The sequence below is a fragment of the Mirounga angustirostris genome, unplaced genomic scaffold, assembly GCF_029215605.1.
Source record: "Mirounga angustirostris isolate CCGP_5_RB_7025 unplaced genomic scaffold, mMirAng1.0.hap1 SCAF_12, whole genome shotgun sequence".
NCBI classification, from domain to species: domain Eukaryota; kingdom Metazoa; phylum Chordata; class Mammalia; order Carnivora; family Phocidae; genus Mirounga; species Mirounga angustirostris.
Window position 1 is genome coordinate 84,940,207 of NW_026991720.1, and position 21,575 is coordinate 84,961,781.

General features: G+C 38.6%; 1 protein-coding gene across 1 annotated transcript in view; it reads right to left on the reverse strand.

Moving 5' to 3' along the window:
• CCDC146 (coiled-coil domain containing 146) overlaps nucleotides 1-20,280 on the reverse strand; it is a 96,016-nt gene extending 75,736 nt beyond the window's left edge. Inside the window, exon 1 of the mRNA XM_054505380.2 lies at nucleotides 20,116-20,280. Within this exon, the coding sequence (XP_054361355.2) occupies nucleotides 20,116-20,274 (159 nt within the window). The 5' untranslated portion in view covers nucleotides 20,275-20,280. The remainder of the gene's footprint in view (nucleotides 1-20,115) is intronic.
• Between the last annotated feature and the right edge of the window lie 1,295 nt (nucleotides 20,281-21,575).

Below are 21,575 nucleotides of genomic sequence, written 5' to 3' on the forward strand. Positions count from 1 at the left end.
ATTTTCATTTACTATATGTAATTATTAATATATGTGTAGGTTTCAGTAAATTTCTGTGATCAAAAATGGACTCATCAGGCAGGATCTTATCCCATCAAACTTCTATTTCTCACACAATGAAAAAAAGAAAAAAAATGGACTCTTCACAAAATAACAGTTCTAAAGAAAAATAACTCATATAGTGAGTGTCCACTGACTTAATGGGAATGAGGTATCATTTCAGGAGATTTGGCAAATAACTTATTAATCCATGTAAATATTCAAAAGCTTGTCCTTTTATTTTTCTACCTTATTTCAAAGGATCAAATTTTATTTTCAATTATACTTTTATGGTACTTTTCTAATAAAAATTTCTGTGACATAGAAATTTCTTTTTGAAATCTTTTCATGTCATTTATAAAATATATTTTATACTTTGATCATCTTTAACATGTTGATGGAAATAGATTATATCTGAGAGTCTTTTGCCTTAACTATTCACTAATATATGCTAATGTTCATAAATGTGGATTGATTATTAACAAATATTTCAGTCTTGGCTCCATTTTAAAGGCTAATATTTGTTATCTTAATTAAGACTTTATTTCTAAGCTTTATCATTCTTTGAAAATGTTGACTAAAATTAGTCCTTAGAAATTCCAAGTGAAACTAATTCACTCATTGCTGAAAAGAAAAATCAAATTTTTCTTATAAGCAGTAATGTTTCAAATGAACTAATGATGCATCTGTCCAGTAAAATAAAGAGCTTAAATATATGAAGCATGAAAGATATCCTAGTAACAAAATTTGTTGGTTCTTATTTTTGATGTCTGCTCAAGGAAAGGTTTTAAAAGTTAAAGTAATGGATAATGTCATCATGATAAGCTTTTGTTTAGAATTCTTATTTTCTTTTATGTATAAATAGGTTTATGTCTTTAACAACCCTATAAAATAAAAGATTTAACCTTCACCTCTGTTTATTTCTGCAATGTGGAACCTTCAATATTACTGTTTATAAAATAATATTTATATATTTACTCTTGTCTGAAAAGTTGCATAGTGTTTACCTAATTAGACTTTACCTTTGACTCTATAAAGATTTTAATGAGTTCTATTTCGTTAACAGGAAGACAGAGGCAAATACAGGAACATCATTATCTTATTTCCCTCCAGAATACTGTTGACACATTGGAAATACAAAAGTTTCAGTTTCCTTTTGCAGCATTCAGCTCCATCTTTTTCCATCATTAATGTTGCTCCTTTGGCTCAGCCCCTATCAGCTCCTTTGGGTAATGCAAACGCTTTCTCAGAGTAACCCATGCCCCCAGTTTCAATCTGTTCCAAAACACCCTCCATTTCACTGTCAGAGGGACTATTCAGAAATACAGTTCTGATCGTATTATTCCAGCAACCCCTCATTTCCTATTGTATAAAAATCCATCAAATAAGCCCCTTCGTGGATTGGTCTCTGCCACCCCTTTCACTATCCTTTTCTGCCACCATGCATACTCCTGCCATACCGAATTCCTTGTTCTCAAACAATCCCCATGTTCTCTGAGTTTTTCGCTATTTTGTGTATACTGTTCCCTTGGTCTAGATAGAATACCATCCTCAACCCCTGCTGAGTTTTGTCTTATCACTCATCAATCAGAGCAGGGACTCAGGAGCTGGATTTGCTAGATTTGAATTTCAGCTCCACCCTTTGTAAGCTGTGTGATCACAAGCAAAGTCACTTAATCTCACTGTTCCTTGGTTCTTTCAGTTACAAAATGGATAACAGTAGAATCTGCTTGGGGAAAAAAAAAGAATCTGCCTGATAGTTATTGAGAGGATTAAATGAGATAACATATATGAAACACCTAGAATGTGTGTGTGTGTGTTTGTGTGTGTGTATCATCATCATCATCCTAAATAGTTATCTCCTTTGGGCAGTCTGTTCTGATAACATTGGGAGGGGGTTGGTACCTCTCAGGTCCTATACCATCCTATATATTCCTTATTATACATTACATTATTCAACAAGGGTTCTACCTTGAAATCAATCTCTTTGGCTAGGATGTAGAGCCAATTTGAGACAGTGTTGTTCTTCAAAATGGTTCATGAGTATGTTACCATAGATAAAGAGCTGTAGTGTGAAGAAGCTGGAGTTACAACTGGGGAAGGAGCAGATACCGTCAAATCGGAGGATTTGGGAGATTATGAATACAGGTGAATACAGGTGAGCAGGGGTTGAAGCCGGTGGGGGGGTGGGGGGGGGAGGAAATGGCAAGAGAGGATCAGATATGCTATGGATTGGGTACGTACACTAGCAAGCCTTTAGAAGGGGTTCTGGGAACATGCCTCTGGATACATGTCATGCGGAGGCACACGGCAGTACCAGAGCAGACAGCGATTGGTCTACCTGACTGTGTTCCTAAAGAAAAAAGATTTTTTTTTCATACTTTTTACACCATATTGTAATTTTGAAATTAATTTTAATCATACAAAATCCATGAATGCTTTAATTTAAAAAAATTGCAGTTAGACTAATTACCCTTTGCAAACCCCCTTCAGTTCCAATCTTCTCCCTCTCCCCAGAGGTAACAGGCAGAGATGGCTGAATCCAAACTCATTTCATTCTGGGTCTTGCCAAAATGCAGTGTCTACTGAGTCATATCTGTGCCAGGTTTCTTTTGTTTATTGGTTGGGAGGAGTTGGAAGTGAGAACAGAAATGAGGAAAATTGAGTTTACTTTGGAGAATTCAGTCCCCTGAACTCCCCAATGTGATTGAGCCTCCTTTGCTCCTTGAAGCGGTCCCTCCCTCCCCACACTGAGAAGGCTCATCTTTGCTGGAAGACAGTGCTGCTTTCTTTTCTGAGGGCAAGATCTTAATTGTCCCTTAGGCTCCTTGATACCACTCCTTGGCCTCTCCAGACCTGTAGCCAGGGCATGCTCTCATGTCAATTATGAAGTCAAATTGGAGGAGAAGCCTTTTCACAAATTTGCTAATTTTTATCAGTAGAAAGCTGGGCAAGACAGGTGGAGACAGATTTTGAGGTTGCCTGACTGAGGAAGGAAAAACAGTCTTTCAGATGTGACTGAGTCTACTGATACGGGTATATTTACCAGAAGTTCTGGATTCAATGGGCTAGCTTGAGCAGATGTGTTCAGTTCTAATAGTTTGCCTGATTAGTTGACACAAACCTAGTTTTGACAGCAGCTCATGCTAACTAAAATTAAGAAGCCAGAAATGCCTTGGAACTAAAGGACTTACGGAGATAGAAATCTGGGAGTGGATTCAGGCGTAATTCATTCAAAAAGTATTTACTGAGTGTATACTATGTGCCAGACAGTCTTCGAGAAAGCCAGAGATGTATCAGTTACCAAAAACCCTATTCTGCAGTGTGGAAACCTTAAATATTACTGTTTGTAAAATAATATTTATATATTTACTCTTGTCTGAAAAGTTGCAGAGGAACTTTGTATCTTATCAGAGGAAATGAATAACAATATATAAGAAATGCCATAAAAAATTCAATGGGGCAAAGGCGATAAGGAGTATGACAGGAAGGATGCTACTTTACATAGGCAGTCTGGGGAGACAACCCTGAGGAGGTGACCTTTGAACAGGGTCTTAAAGATATGAGAGAATGAGCCAGGTGGATAGGTGGGAGAAGATATCCAGGCAAAGGGAGCATCAGGTGCAAAGGTGCTTAGCATGTTTTAGTGTCAGCAAGGAGGCCAGTGTAGGAAAAACAGACGGTCTAGGGTGGAGGGGGTTTAGAAGATGAGATCAGAGAGAACTTGGGGGGTTGGGGTTAAGTAAGGGGTGGGGTGGCGACTGCCAGACCATCTAGACCTTATAAGTCATGGTAAGAATTCTGCCTTTTACCCTGAGTAGGTAAAAGCCCTAAGGGTTTTGATCAGAAGAGGTACACAATCTCATCCCGTTTTAAAAGGATCACTCTTGTTTAGTGGAGAATACACTGCTGGGAGACATGATTGAAGCACGAACACTAGTCTGACAGTGTTTGCAATGATCTTGGAGAGAGATGTGCACCACGGTGCTTGCAGTGAAGTGGATCCTTAAGGTAAAGCGGACAAACTTTGCTGATCAAAGATCAGGGTGGACGGTGAAAAGATCAGAGGTATCACAAGGACAGGATTTTGGCCTGAGCAACTGTGAGGGATGGAGCTGCTGTTAATTGAGGTGAAGGCTGCAGGAGGAGCCTGCCGGGAAAGTGCAGCAGGGGTGGGGTGAGGGGGTGGTGGCCAGCAGTTTTGAACATTCTAAATTCAGATATTGATAATACATCAAGTGGATGGCATTTGGATATTAGCATGCTATTCAGAGAAGACATCTAGGGTTCAGAAATACATTTCTAGGGGCACCTGGGTGGCTCAGTCGGTTAAGTGTCTGCCTTTGGCTCAGGTCACAATCCCGGGGTCCTGGGATTGAGCCTCATGTCACTTCTCCCTCTGCCTCCCTCCCTGGCTTGTGCTCTCTCTCTCTCTCTTTCTCTCAAACAAATAAATTTTTTTTTAAAAGAGGAAAGAAATACATTTCTATATTCAGGAATACTAGAATGTGGACAGTCATGCATCTATGGGCCTAGATGAGATAACCTAGTAAGTAAGTGTCCATGGAGCCAAACCTTCCAGGGAAGACGAGCTGGAAATAAGGAACAACCAGCATAGTTGCAGCCCATTCACCCTGTAACTATCATTTCAGAGGTCACACAGATGCTGCCTTACGGAGCAAAAGGACATTTATTCCCACTGCAGCAGCTTTCTCTAGAATATTCTAGACTTAGATGTGCTTTTCCTTGCTTCTGCCAGCACCACTATTTTGTTGAGTTACTAGATGTCTTAAAAGAGGTTATGGCAGTCTAGACATGGTATTCCAGAAATCACTGCTTGTGACTTAGTCACTTCACCGTGAAGGGAGGAGGCAATGATCTATGGAAGCCTCAGATACTGCATCGTCTGGGAGGCAGCACCGTGTGAGTTTGGAGTGTTGTCGTGTAGGATACTCTGTGTTGTTGTTGTTGTTTTAGAGATTTATTTATTCATTAGAGAGAGAGCACGCGTGTGAGCTGGGGAGGGGCAGAGAGAACTTCTCTGTCAGGTCAGCAGCCTACCGTCCCCATATCCATACTTAATTCTGCCTCTGCACTTTTGCTCACCTAAAGTCTCAGGGGTAAACCAAAATTAAAACCATGATCTAGCTAATTCATGATCAGCATCTTCCTAGACATCACAAGGAACCTCAAAAAGATCTGTATTATTTTATTAGTGATTTTCAGAAGGAAACCTACACTATGCCTCTGAGGATAAAAACTCTTCTTTTGAAATTCCCTCCCAAAAATCATATTTATAAACAGCCTTACATTTAGCCTTAGCCTCTTAAGATAACTGATATTACATTTGTATTTATTATTTTAATAGAAATATGTATCATTTGCCTATTATATGTATGGCATGATGCTATATGCTTACCCAGTATTTTGGATATGATTTTTTCCAAATAATAACTATACAAACTGTCAAAATTTGAGTTTAATCTCTAGCATTCGAGGCTTTCTTAAGTAATTAAGGATGACACTATTGAAGATGAATTGTTTCTCTATTACAAAAGGCCTCATGCAAAGGTTCATCTTACCTGGGACCATTCAGAATCTGAAAACTTGTTCAGTTTCTGTCTCTGGAAATCAGTTTTCTCATCTTCTGCAGGAAACAAATAGTTTGTGCTAATGTTGTGAAAGTTTATCAAAGAAGGGTCCACAAAACTACTTGTTTACATTTATTTCCCATCCAGTAATGATAGTATCACATTTTTTTTTTAGTTAATTAAGTAACCTGTTTTAGTTCTTGTTTCTAGATTCTTGCTTCTGAATACTAATAATGATAAGTAGCTGTTACTTGCTGAGTGCCAGTCATGTGCTGGACACGTTCCTTGGGGCATTTCCAATGTTCTCTCTGCTGTGATTAATGCTGCAATAGGGAGGTTATGTTTTACACTCACTAAAGTCTTCCCTGAAAAACAAACAAACAATAAACAAACCTCTGTTCCCTGCAAACTGTTTATCATGTGTGGACCATTACCCCTTTTTAGCTTTCCTGGCTTTCTCATGAAATGGGCTAATTTTCCATGACAAATTACCTATGGCGATTCCAAGCTAAAGTTCACACAGAAGAAAAGCTCAGGGGACATCTGGGTGACTCAGTTAAGTGTCTGCCTTTGGTTCAGGTCCTGATCCCAGGGTCCTGGGATGGAGTCCCACATCGGGCTCCCTGCTCAGCGGGGAGACTGCTTCTCCCTCTGCCTGCCATACCCCCTGCTTGTGCTCTCTCTCTGACAAATAAATAAATAAAATCTTAAAAAAAAAAAAAAAAAGTAAATCTCAGTATCACCCCTGCTCTGGCTTTCTGTGTGAATTTTTTAAGTGGAAAATGATTCCAGTTAAATCTCAATTTAAGGTGAGGCAAATTTTTTTGTATCTTCTAAAACAATTACATAATATTCTGCTGACAGGAGATATTTTAAAAATTAATACATTTTCAAGTGTGTTAATGTCCCTACTTAACCTAGTAGTTAAGAATTATTTTCTTCCTGCAGCTAAGTCAGAATTTATAACAACTCTGACAGAGAAGGCCAAACAAGTATTTTATCTCTCCAAACACTATTTTACTTCCATGGTGACAGTGAAAACATTATGCTTAAGTACAAAGCACTTTGTAAGTTTCTTGGAAGCCATATATCTTGATGAAGTCCCCAAAGTTCATTTTTGCTTGTTTCCTTTGCCTTTAGAGACATGTCTTGAAAGAGGTCGCTGTGGCCAATGTCGAAGAGGTTACTGCCTATGTTCTCCTCTAGGATTTTGATGGATTCCTGTCTCACATTTAGGTCTTTCATCCATTTTGAGTTTTATCTTCATGTATGGTGTAAGAAAGTGGTCCAGTTTCATTCTTCTGCATGTTGCTGTCCAATTTTCCCAGCATCATTTATTGAAGAGACTGTCTTTTTTCCATTGGACATTCTTTCCTGATTTGTCGAAGATTAGTTGGCCACAGAGTTGAGGGTCCATTTCTGGGCTCTCTATTCTGTTCCATTGATCTATGTGTCTGTTTTTGTGCCAATACCATGCTGTCTTGATCACAGCTTTGTAATAGAGCTTGAAGTCAGGCATTATCGTGATGCCCTCAGCTTTGGTTTTCTTTTTCAACAATCCTCTGGTGATTTGGGGTCTTTTCTGGTTCCATACAAATTTTAGGATTGTTTTTTCCAGCTCTGTGAAAAAAGTTGATGGTATTTTGATAGGGAATGCATTGAAAGTGTAGATTGCTCTGGGCAGCATAGACACTTTCACAATGTTTATTCTTCCAATCCATGAGCATGGAATGTTTTTCCATCTCTTTGTGGAAGCCAGAAGATTTCTCATGTAAATGCCAAAGTTCTTAATTTCATTTATTATATAAAATGATTCTTTAAAAATGTAAATATCACTTACAAATGAATGGTTTTAGTGATGGTGACTTTTTATTTATGTCTTATATTCAGGTAAAAACGTTGTCTTTATCTGATCAAGTCAATGATTATAAATCTGGAGAGGTTCTGATACCATGAGTAGCTATGCAAGATGGACAGGAAGACTGATGTTTGTGTGATGAATATGGAGTTGGGGTTTCACATGCTGAACTACTAGAGTAGAGCTTCTCAAGCTGTGTCCCTGAGGTTCTGCAGACATATCTCATGAATGCCAAAGGAAGCCAGGTGGGAAGAAACCAGGAGAATGTGTGATGCATGAAACAGAGTTCGCCTAGAATAGTTGTGCTTTCATTTTACATCTTGGGGATCCACCTTAAGTTTCACTTAAAGAAGAGGTTTTGTTTCCAAAAAAATATTTGAAAATCATTGCCTCCCTATTGCATATTTCTTGGGGGGCTCAGCCAGCAAAAATAAAACTAGAATAGATGCATGATGACTCTAACTTGGTGTGAAATTTCTAACTTTAGACATTTAAATCTCTGAGGTTTTAGGTGGACTTGATGTGGTTAAATTCATTCAGAAACTCCGAAGAAATTTCTCCTCTTTAAGTTCGCTTTGTAAAATGGTGATTCAGTAGTGTGATTTTTTTTTTTTTGGTGGAAGGCTTTACTAATTACTATGCACATGCATTCTTTTGAAAATGGCATGGCTACACACACGATGGTAAGCTAACCAAGAGTTTGCAGGGAATATCAAGACGAATAGCATAGGCATCCTGCTTTCAAAGTTCCTAAAGCTACTATGGTTTAGTTTAAAAAACAGGACGGAAAAGAGTAAGTGGCATAAGGTACAAGCAGTATGCAGGAAACGCGACAGCAGCAACAGTGACCTCGCTTGGTCGCTTGGTCGGGAAGTGGAATGCTTCAAGAAAAAGGCAGGCTCTGAGCGGTCCTTGCAAGATGAGCAGAATACTGAAGCACGGAAATGTGAAGGAGAGCACTTTCGGGCCGCGCTCAGGAGGAGCAAAGGCGTCAGTGGGTTGGAAAATCCGGAGCTAGTTCGGAAAACAATAATGGGTCTAATTTGGCCAGAGCATGGGGTCTGTGGCCGGGGTCAGTAGCAAAAAGAAGAGAGGAATGGTGGAGACTGTAAAGGGATTTGCCTGTAAGGTCAAAGAGGTGACGATCTTGGGCAAGAAAATCTAAGGGAAGGAAAAATTCACATTTAAGTATCTATTATCTCCCCTGCCCCCTACTGATTGCTCAGTTCTGTGTCTGGGTCTGAGGTGATGGTGGGATACTGTGTGGGAAGGAAAATTGGAAGGAACTCGGAAGACCGTTTTACAAAATAATGAAATGGTCAAGATGTCAAGGAGAAGATGAGCAGAGATGGAGGGGGAACCAGCTTGGGGGTGGGAAAACAGTTTCTGGAGGAGTTTTTAAAGAGGGGCTAAGAGGCATGTGAGAGAGGCATCTGCTGCGACAAGGAATTTTCGGAAGTTTCGTTGCATGAGGCGCTGTAGAACTCCCTCCTCTGTTCCTGAAGGAACCTTCAGGATAATCAAATTGCTTTCCAAGGCTTTCTGGAGGCAGTTCTGTTTCCTTTTGGCTGTGCTGGGATGGATTTTTAGGTGGGAGAAAGCTCAGTTTTATTCAATTCACAAATTATCTGTACAGAGCATGGGGTTTCCCCGTGGTGCTGGGGGTGACAGGAGATGTGAAGGGGAGCGCACGGGGGACCTTCCCCTCTGTGCCCACCACATCTAAATCTGTTTTACCTACTGTGCTTGCTATAAGATTCCCACTGCAAAAAAGTGATAGAAGCAGTTTAAAAACAGGGTGAAAACCACCATGGTAGACACTGAGGTACCCCTGAAGGATAATAAGCTGAGAAGTGTACTCTTAGTGTAAAATGGGATTCAGAGAACTGGAATTTCTTGCTCAGGGCTGTGTGGCCAGTACATGAGGAGCTAGAACTGAGACCCATTTTACCTGAACCATTCCCCCCACCCAGACAGATCAGAGATTTTCTTTACAAGCCATTAAGATTTAAGATAGGGGCGCCTGGGTGGCTCAGTCGTTAAGCATCTGCCTTCGGCTCAGGTCATGATCCCAGGGTCCTGGGATCGAGTCCCGCATTGGACTCCCTGCTCGGCGGGAAGCCTGCTTCTCCCTCTCCCACTCCCCCTGCTTGTGTTTCCTCTCTCGCTATCTCTCTCTCTCTGTCAAATAAATAAATAAAATCTTAAAAAAGAAAAGGTTTAAGATATTTTGGGCTTATCCATTCTTAGATGTTGTCTTTTCAGACAGCAAAGCCTCTATCTTTTTAATTTGAGGTTTGATGTCAGGTAATTCTTGCACCCCCTTATTTCATATCTTGGATGCACCCTGGTGTACCTGTTTGCCTCTGTTGGGTATGGATGGGCTGAGAATAATGTAAAGAACTTTGGCCTCAGGAGATATTGGACTTGGCATTAGGTTCTAAGCTTGCTGCTGGCATCTCCTTTCAGTTTACCCCTATATCAACATAAATGCTGGATGTAACAAAGGTCACAATATGATGACTCAAACCATCAATGTACTGGGAGAAAATACAGGAAACACATTTATGATCTCAGAGGAACAAAGGTCTTCTTAAAGTATGACACAGAATCTGAAGCTGTAAAAGAAAAGCACAATAAAAAACAAATTTCCACATCAAGAAAAACCACCTTAAGCAAACGCAAAAGAAATCCAACAAACGGAGAGACTTTTGCAATGCATATTATACAAAAAGGCCTACGTTCTACATGTATAAAGAGTTTCTATGAATCTATAAGGAAAAAACTACACAATAGAAAAATGGAAAAAAAGATGTGAACAGAATTCACAAAAAAAGAAGCCACAAATGGGTCTTTGTATTAACCATGCTCCTTGCTTCCGTAGAGCTGATGCTTTAATGTCTGCTCTGTGTGCTGTGTCGGCCAGATGCAGCTTATTCTAGACAACCTGATCATATGCCTGAGTCATTTTGCCTTGGCCTCCAGCCTTCCTCCTTGTCCCCCTCCCCCACTTTGAAAGGAGTCCTCCTGCTGGAGGTCCACTTCTCAAATGCAAACCAACCAATCCAGAGTCCACACTCTTAAGCGTCTCCTTTTTAGGCTCTCACATTCAGGCCACTATACACTTGCCCTAATCACCCCAGAGCCTAGTACCAGGTCACTAGGGACCGCCCCTATGCCCCAGAGCTCACTGAACTTATTCCTACCAACCAATTCCAAGCCTGCCTACCCTGCTTCACCCATTCCTTCCCAAGGAAATCACAATAAAGGCTCTCTTGCCCAGTTCCTCCCTCTCCCTCTGCCTCTTGACTAGTCCAGTGCTTACCCATGTTGCCCATCATGGCATGGCATGCCCCCTTTTCTTAGGAACTGTGAGTAATAAACTATCATTTCAATGGCAACTGTCTCCGGATCTGTTTGCCTTCCTATACATGACATTTTCTGTTCATATACTGTATTTTTAAACCAGTCTTAAACATAGGAAAAGCAGCTCCACTCCATGCATTTTAAGGTAAATGTAAATGAAAACTATGATGAGATACATTTTCCTCCCATCAGAGTGACAAAGTTCAAAAAGTTAGATAGCACACTGTGCTGGTATGAGTAAAGTCACATTCATTTATTGTTCCTGAGAACATAAATTATTACAACCTCTGTGCAGAGCAGTTTAGCAATAACAATGAAATTTCAGACTATACAAATTCACAATCTGGCAAATTCTACTTGTGGATATATATATATATATATACTCAAGAAAATTGAAAGTGAGGATCTTGAAGAGGTATTTGTACACCCTGTTCATAGCAACATTATTCACAATAGCCAACAGGTGGAAATCACCCAAGTGTCCATAGACTGATGAATGGATAAACAAAATGTGGTATATACACAATGGAATATTATTCAGTCTTAAAACGGTCCACTTATACATGGATTTTTTTTTTCAATATTGAAACACAGTACAGCACTGTAAATGTATTTTTTCCTCCTTATGATTTTCTTAATAACATTCTTTTTCTCTAGCTTACCGTATTGTAAGAATACAGTGTATAATACATATAGCATGCAAAATATATGTTCATCTACTATTTATGTTATTAGTACAGCCAAGAGTAGGCTTTTAGTAGTTAAGTTCTGGGAGGGAGTCAAAAGTTACATGTGGATTTTCAACTGTGCAGGGGGATTGGTACCCCTAATCCCCGTGTTGTTCAAGGGCAAATGTATATTCAAATAGTTCTTGGGTTACTGAAGGTTCTGTTTCACAAAATGCATGTTCTCTACTGAGAGCCACAAGCTTTCAAAAGTCAACTTACTTTCTCTCTCAAGAACTTTCTCAAAGGAAAAAATAATACGACTAAATATTTCTTCCTAATCCTTATTTTAAAAAGCAACATCTGTTCACAGTGACAATTCAGAAAACAAGCATCTGAATTTAGATTTGTTTTTTTAAAGTAGGCTCCAACATGGGGCTTAACTCATAACCCGGAGATCAAGACCTGAGCTGAGATCAAGAGGCAGAGTGCTTAACCTACTGAGCCACCCAGGAGCCCCTTCAGATTATTATTTTTAGTATTTAACCAACTTGCTTATAACAGTTTAGCTAAAGAATCAGTGAAAAATACAGAGGTAGTTAAAATGTTATTAAATATATAATGAAAAATAAACATAGGCCCGTGCACTACACAAACTAGGTCCTCACTATGTGTGGACCTGTAAGAGATTCTCTGTAAGAGAATCAAAAAAGAGAAAGGGAAATTAAGGACAATTAACCACACAGAGGAAGGGACAGATGAGCTGTGTGGGGGTAGGGTCTTTGTGGCATCTTCCTCTTATTCCCAGCCCTGAGTCTGGCATGTGCTCAATGCTCAGTAAAGATTTTAGAATAAGTGAAGGAAGATAATCTCAGATAGGAGACAGAGGAACAATCAATTCTTCTCTGTCCCTGACTTTCAAGTCTCTTCTGACTCCCACTTGCCACCGATCACATGTTCAGATAGCAGTTTTTCTGACAACACCCTGGATTCCTGGCCAGAATCAACCTTCATGTTTTTCATTTCAAAAGTGCCAAGTATAAGGATATGCTAACATGGAACTTTCTTTTCTCTTCCCCCAGACTCTTCTGCGGTGTATGATTTTACTGATTGAATTTAGGGGTGTTAATGTACTTTGCAAAGTGGAATGTGGCTTGTAGTCTTATAATCCTAATATAAACCTTTAATCTTTGTAAATAGATATTAGCCATGTCAAAACCACAAATGTTTAAGTGCATTCCAAGCATGTCCCAAAGTCTTTTTCCATACTGGAAAGATTTTTAAATTTCCACCTTACTGTAAGAGTTAAAAAAAAAAAAAAAAGCCAAAAAACCAAAAACTTTATGGGAAACATGGAACCTATCTGTATTTAATAAATTATCAGTCTATTTAAAGTTTCTTGACAGACAAAAAAAAATCTTGAAAAATTATTCTTGCAAGGCTGCCTGGATGTCTAAAGGACACGTGAAAACAGGCCAACATGACTTGTAGGAAGATTTTAAAAAGAGATTTAGTAGTTTTTTTAAATGCATATCCTCCACATACAGCTATTAATGAAGTGTGATAACTAAGAAAAGGATAGGGAAGCTAAGGGGAAATATTTAAATAGAACATTAAATATTTACCTTTATTTTTTCTTTTAATATACAGTTTACTTAAAAAGTCTGTTTTTAAAATCCTAAAATAGTACTGTTTAAATGTATGAATGTCCAGTGAAGAGTGTCAGATGAAATATGCACTAAGGTAGGAGACAGGAGACAGGGTTCCTTGGTTGACTCAGTACCTGCCCAGGGCAAGTCTCAACCTTTCAGAACTTTAAGATAAAAATAATATCTTAAAGTTCCTATTCCTTGGGCACCTGGGTGGCTCAGTTGGTTAAGCGACTGCCTTCGGCTCAGGTCATGATCCTGGAGTGTCAGGATCGAGTCTCGCGTCGAGCTCCCTGCTCGGCGGGGAGTCTGCTTCTCCCTCTGGCCCTCCCCCCTCTCATGTGCTCTCTCTCTCTCTCTCAAATAAATAAATAAAATCTTTAAAAAAAAAATAAATAAAATTCCTATTCCTTATGGAGTCACTATGGGAATTAAATTACACGCTTAAAACTACATTGACTGTCCGCTCCTTGAGGGTGAGGATCTTATATTTTCACCTTTGTAAACAGTTACTTGATTAATTCATGTATGAAAGAAATAGAAATCATTTTCACTCTTGAAAAACATTTTAAATTTCATTACAGATTAACCCAAGAAACTCATCAGTACCTATAGGAGGTCAAAGCTAGAAAATGAAGGAAGCTTTAGTAGCATCCGAAAATCACCAATATTTTCAGTAACTAATCAAAAATTTTTATTAAAAATTCCTGAAGTTATTTAATCTGTTACCAGCCTTAGGAGAATGAAATGTATAAAGAATAAGAAGGTATCTTTTGAACATGTGAATATCCCAGTAAAAGTAGGGAATTAAGTAAATGATAGCAACATCTTTTTATAAACACACAGTAGTAGAACGTGCTGTTAAATATACATAAAAAGCAATCTGCAAACCTTTGAGAAAGCAATCTGAATACTATTGAGAATCTTTTATGTCTATATATCCAGCCCAAAGACTTCCCTGGGAAACTCAAGATCCACATATTGGACATTCCTCTCAGACCCATTGCTTCTTCTGAATTCTCTGTCACTTAGAATACCATGATCCAAACATCAGTTCAGACTCTTTCCTCTTCCTCACTCCCCTCCTCCCTGTCCATTCAGACACTAAGTCCAGCATTTTCTATTTCCTTAGTATCTCTCCTATATGTATGTATTCTGTCCTTTTTCCCATTGCCACTGCCTTGGTTCGGTCTCTCCCTACATCTTCTCTTAGAAATGGCATTCTAATTGGTGATACGGCAGGAATGGAACAGAAACAAATTCAATAGGTGTTTACGAGAACCAACTGATAGAATACAGGACAAAAATCAGGTTTAGGAGTAGAAGAATGAATTTAGTTCTGAGCGTGTTTAGCTTGAGGTACCTTAGGGTCATTTGGTAAAGATATTCCCAGTACGTGCACGTATGCATGTGGGCAAAGCTTAAGGACAGAAAAGAGGTTCATAGTGGACACCATGGATATGGCTGCAATAGCCCCTCTTGCGTCCTACTCCTCCGAAAAGCTTTTTCCAGATCATCTCAGTCCCACAGAGATTGTTCTTTCCATTCAGTTCCGATAACTCTGATTGCACCTTCCAGGTTCACAATTAAATGTTGCCTTTTGTCAATATTTAGTATTTCAAATTTCTTTTCCCCAAGCTAAGCTTCTACAGAATAGTAACCTTTAATACGCTTTAGCCCATGAACGCCTGTGGTGTCTGGAGCTATGCGGCATACGGACGGCCCTCGAAACACAGGGGTGGGAGGGGTACATTTGACTTGAGTGACTTTAATAATAACCATAATGAACATCTCCTAGCATAGAGCTTGGCACATAATGGGCACTGAATTAATATTTGTGAAATGGATTGAGACTTAAAGTTTCCCATTACTCTTCAAAAACTTCTTGATATCTCAACGGCTTCCAAATCTGACATGCAACTAACACTTGGACACAAATATATTTATTACATGTTTTATAAGAAGTCCAAGAGTTCGTAGTTTTATATATAACCTGTTTCAGTCAAAAGGTCACCATCAGCACGCCTAGTCCATCTTCATCTACTCACCCACACGACTTGAACACCCCCACACTCTACCCTTACAGAATTTCATATTCTATATTGATGCACACTTCTACTTCCTCAGTGTTTCCCTCCAATGTTCACATTGCCCCCTTGTGCCTCCCAAATGCTCCCATGCTACCTTCGCTCTTCACAGGTCAAAGACGTAACTACGACTGGCACAAGAATTCTTTTTAAGAAATGAAGAGAAGGAAGGTTCTTGGTGAAAAACAAAAAGCCAAAAGGCTTAGGCAAATAATTGCATGTTTTGATTTTGGCCCTTGGCATTAAAGCAAGAGTGGCTTTCTGGCTTGGAAAAAACTTCAACATCTGACACATTGACATTTGACACCTGAGGTCCCACTTACAAATCAGTGGTACTTTACGCAACAATGTACAGACAGAAATAGAAATCCTAACTTGGGGAATACCGTGAAAGCTATAACTTGTCTTAAGCCTGGATGTGCACAGCATCTAGTAATGATGCTTTGAACAGAGAGACACACAAACTATTTGTTGAAAAAATGATTTTTTAATGCTAGATATTTCCTGCTTGCCTCTGTGCAAGGTCTTGAGCCAGGTGCTGCCTAGGATACAAATAAAATAATACATAATCTTTGCCACTGTATGGGACAACAAGAGTTATCTATGGCCCTCAGAGTGTATGTTGGTATAATCTTTTTGGAAAGCTATTTGAAGTTATCTCCTAAAGCTGAATATACACCTAGACTATGAGACAGTAACCCCACTCCTAGGTATACACCCAAAATAAATGAATTCATAAGTATAAGGCATGCACAGGAATGATCATGGAACTTTATTCATAGTCATCCCAAACAGGAAACAACCCCAGTCTCTAAACAGAATAGAATGGACAAGCTAATCATGGCATATTTACATTTAAGAACGCTATACAGCAATAAAAAAGAATGCATTACTGCCACCCACAATGCTATGATGAATTTCAAGGACAAAATGGTGAGCAAAAGAAGCCAGACACAAAGAAACACATACTGTATGATTCCATCTATATGATATCTAAGAAGAGGCAAAACTTATGTGTAGTCATAAGTCAGAATAGTGGTTAACTTTGGTGGGAGCAATGACTAGGAAGAATCGCAAGGGACACCTCTGGGTTGTAGGAAACATATCTTGATCTGAATGGGAATGTGGCAGGAATGGAGAACAGATAAATTCAAGAGATAATGAAAAGAGATATTTATCTCTCAAACTAACAGAGAGAACACAGGCGGAGAATTAGGATTGGGAGAAGAAGGATGAATTTGGTTCTGAACGTATTGGTTATAGGAATATGTGAACATTCACCAAGCTACACACTATTTGTGAGCATCACTGTACATAAGTTATATAACAAAAAAATATTTTTTGATAACAAAAAATTTTTAAATAAAAATAAAATTGAGCACCATCAAATTTTAATAAGACAAGAAAAATCTATGGAGCGTCATGCTTCATAGGTAGGCAGCGATGGCAGAGTTGGGGAGAAGACGTCCAGCATTAAACCACACAGTCCACTGCTGGGAACCTTGTGGTTTAGTTCCCAAGCACCACTTGGAACAATTCATCCCAAAGTATGAATTAACACAGTGCAGTTCCTGCCCTGTTAGGTCTTACTGATTAATACAATCACAGTGTCAGTGGGGAATTCTAAATTTTCCATGCAAAATATTATACGAAAAGAAGATATTCAATAAATATCTGTTAATGAACAGGAACAGGTGACAGGTATAGTCTACAAATGCTCAAACAGTTGAGAGGTTGTAGGAAACACTGGCAAAATTTCTCCAAGGACATGGGAATTGAGCCAGACTCTAAAAGGTGAGGAATAGATGCAGGGGTTGCAAAGTATGATCTCTACAAGTATTTGGTTTGATTTCTTTTAGTGTGACTGGCACAGTCTTTCAAGATGCAATGGGACCGGGAGTATTTCTGGACAGCCATAACCTTGCATCATGCCTTGTGAATATGTGCAAGTTTCCTAGGCATCTGACTGTGGGAGAGTCCCTGTGAAGGAGTGCACCATAACCATAAGATCATGAGAGGCTAAGTGAATTATTAGATTGCACACGTGGTTTGGGCCCAAATCACACAGTGCCATGAACACCATACTGACCATATTCTACAGGCAATGTTAAATGAGACCATGCCATCCGTGTTTTGGTAGCGTGGGCCAAATGTGTGACTAGCATTAATAACAATAAACGCTGTAAGCGGCTTCTGGTTCTTTCAATGTGATGCCAAGCATCTGGACCTTTGGAAGTGGATTTCTGACTGCTTTCTTTCAGTTGCCATCTGAACTCTTGCTATTCTGCAAATACAGCTTCTGTTTAGATAACCGAAGGAAGGACGTTTATATAAAGTGGGTCAAAAATGTTGTCAAGACTCATAAATCTTAGAGGAATGTTGAAAGAATTAGTAAATAAAGCTATAGATGCCAATAGAAACTATTTCAGTGGTGTTTCTTATGGAAATAAAGTTGTTTGACACCAAGAATCATTCTGCAAGATGACTGGCCTGAGGAACTGTCATGCAGAATTACTGATTTCATTATTGATGCAATTTTACACTACTCAAAAGGGTAGATAAGACGGTTCTTTGACACTATAATCTAAGGTATCCACCTTCTCAGGGGCTGGTCATACCCAATGATTAATAACTACAATTTATGCATACACGTACGCTGAGAGATTTTTGAGATAGTTAATAAATTGCTACATTGAACATCAATATGCAGGAGAAGTTGTCCTAGGTTCACCTTTGTCTTTACAAAACAAACCTTTCATGCTTCTTTATCTATGCCTTAAAAAACTTGACTATAATTTTTATTATTAGCGTAACCTTTAGTAGAAATGAACTCTAGCCTTATTTTTTATTTGATAGAATTGTTAAGGGTAGTGGTATAAAAGTAGAAATTCTACTGCAAAAAGTTGGATATACAATGGATTTTAGCAGAAATAGAGAACCTGGTTACTTAAAAATATTAGGACTAAAGATGTGGATTCATGGTTTTAAATATATAAATACAAATAAAGAAATAGATATAAATTTGTGGATAAATACATTAGTGCATCTGTTGCCTTTCTCTGTCTGCTGAGAGGACTTAGAAGCAATGACAGACCAGTACCTATGAGCATACCCAGCATGAGGTCTAAGTTTGCAAATATATCATTCTCCACTAAAAGGAACCAGGGATCCTTTGAGAAATTTTGAGAATTCCAGGGTTGGAGCAAAGAAAATGCAAGATGAGTCTGGAAAACATTCTTATGACAGAAAGTAAAGAATTACGCAAAGAATCATAGGGTCATGTCAAAAGGACAAGTGAGTCTTCCTGAAGGGGTGTACAATGGCCAAATCAGGGAAAATTGAGACATCAAAACAAATAATGACAGTAATGGATTATAAACCATTGAAAAGAGTAAGAACTCATAGGGAAGATGATAGATAGATAGATAGATAGATAGATAGATAGATAGATAGATAGGTAGATAGGAAAAAGGTAGGTAGAAATAAAGAAAAGAAGGTTCTTCCTTACAGCAGGAAGCCAACTAATAAATGTAGAAGGAATAATGGAATTAGACAATCATCATTTGGCAACCATCATAATAAGAACTGATTTGGGCAAGTATCATCAAGAATGTAAAACTAGTAGGTGAAAATTTTAGGAGGAATAGGATACTTAAATCTCAGTCTCAGAGTATCTCCCCCTAGGTGTTTATTAATTTCAAACAGAAAAATAACAACTGTACAGAGGAGGAAACTGTGGAAGTCACTGCCTTGACCGAGTGATCAAAATTCACACCACCAGTAACAGGACAGGTTGATATCTTGTGTTCCTGACATGATGTTTGTATATATAAAATAAACACTCAAAAGCAGTGGCAGCAACTGTTTCAAATATTTACACCAGTAAAATATTTGGGTGGGGATTTGGCTTTGCTTCTTGGTTTTGAATGAACTCTGATTTTGTTCTAAGACTTTTTAAGCTTATTCTAATTTTTATATTTTTAAAGATTTATTTATTTCAGAGACAGAGAGCAGGGGAGGGGCAGAGGGAGAGGCAGAGAATCCCAAGCAGACTCTCCACTGAGTGTGACCCAAGGCGGGGCTCGATCCCATGACCCTGGGATCATGACTAGAGCCAAAACCAAGAGTTGGACGCTCAGCTGAGTGAGCTAAGGCGCCCCCAAGCTTATTTTTATTATGACTATCAACTTACTTAGAGGTTTTATTCAGTTACATTCAGTTATATTTGCATAAAGTTAATAGTCCAGTAAAGTTCTCAAGCATGACAAGGTAACAGTTGCATTATGTAGTCAGTTATTATTTAAAAAAGAAACTCTCCTCATATATGGGCATTTCCTAAATGTTCATCTTGGTTTTTTTTTTAAATTAGACAATAAGACAAAAATCAGACAAAAATCGTATTTCCTTTTTTTGCTTCTCCGCTAATACAAAGCAGTGTATTTCAAAGCTCTACTCCTCTAGAGACATTTGGTTAGGTAAATATTGATTTTTCTATCATTGTATATCAAGATCTTTTATCTTCGTTTTATGGAAGTAAATGTAGTATATTCAAGAATGAAAGAACTTTGCTCTTTTATTTCATTTAGGCACCTATGGAATGTACTTAAATGACCACATATATGCAAATATTTATTATGCTATGAAAGTGTCAGAACTTACACTACTATGTTAGTGCAGGATTGTATGATAGGACTTTGGAAGAGAAGGTGGGGACTATTTTATTTTAAAGTGCTCCAAACTGTGTATATTGCCTACAGGTTACATGTGATAAGCCATTTTGATAATAGTATTAGCTTCATCTGATTTTTCAGTTGATGATGATTCAGGTCTGAGTATAGTAATACGCAGAGAGAAACCTACCTCTTGCAGACAAATGAAAGCTGGAGTTGTAGATAAATCAACACATCGCTCATCTTGGATATATATTGTGGGCGCTCCAGCATAAATGGGGTCCTCCTGATCTTTTTCGTCTTTCTCCTCTTCCTCTTCTTGTTCTGTGTCTGTGGTACTGTCTTCCATTTTTCACAGTTCTAAAATAAAATCATTCCAGATTCAGCTATTTAGGGATATCTTCACACATAAAGTAAAATTAGTGGAAAATAATGAAAGCAAGCAAAGTTCAACGGGGGTAAGCTATTCTCCAATGAAGTTATAGGTCAGTACACGTAGCTATAGATAAATTATAGATAAAGACTGCTTTGTTACAAAGATATTCTCCACCGCTACACTCAAATCAATAATTCTAATTTTAAAAAGGAGGCTATTGTGGCATTAATTGGGGAAAAAAGTTATCTAAGCTCCATGAGAGCAGAAACCCCATTTTGTTTATTGAGCATCATAGTTAACACTCAATTACTATTCATTGACTGGGTAAATAAACATAATATTCACCCTTAAAATATAACACAAAGATAATTCAAATCACCATTATGTGTCAAATAGAACACAAAATAATTCGAATTATTTTTGGGAAACTAAAAACCAACACCCTGCTATGGCCAACACCGCCCGCGGCACACATCTGTGCACCAGTCCAACAGTTTACTTGCTTGATACCTGTATTTTTGCTGTGGCCACAGCTCAGGCTGATGCTTGTATGTTCTGCCTTGCCACCTCACCTGTATCTGCTGGCCACGTGCATGCTTAATTGTCCCGTCAGACCTCACTTACAAAACGTCAGCTCAAGAATAAAATTCAGGATACCAGGATGGTGACCCTCGAGCATTAAACCAAGCTCAGGCCTTTCTGAGAGTGGGTCCTTATATGACTGCACAAGTCACGTAGCCAGCCTATGTGCTGCCCATTGATTTGCTCACATATTCAAGTGGACCCAGAGCAATTTCTAAAAGGACCTGTCTTGGCCTGCAAGGTCTCTCCTGGCCCATTTTGGTGGCATTGGGATCGTTGCTCTTCTAAGAGATCTGGTAAGAAGACTCAATTGCATTAAAAAAAAAAAAAAAAAGCCAATCTAATCTTTTGCTCTTTTGATCTCTGACACATGTGAATCTGCACTTAACAGAAAGGTAAACATGTACTTTTCTCTTGCCAGAGAAGATAACTCCAACTGTCATAAATTAAAGGTCCCCATTCTTTTAATATGGAAAGCATGTTCTGTAATATGAATCTGGAAGGCATGCTAGGCTCTGGCTCCTAAATTTATTTATCAAGTGGCCATAGGCATGCCATTTATTCATTAAGTTTCCTTTCCTCCTCTCTAAAATGGGAGTCACAGTAACTAATTTCTCTGTTTCATACAGACACAAGTTAAGTGGGATCACACCTGTGGACTTATAGCTTCCATTCTGCTATCTCTAATTTTC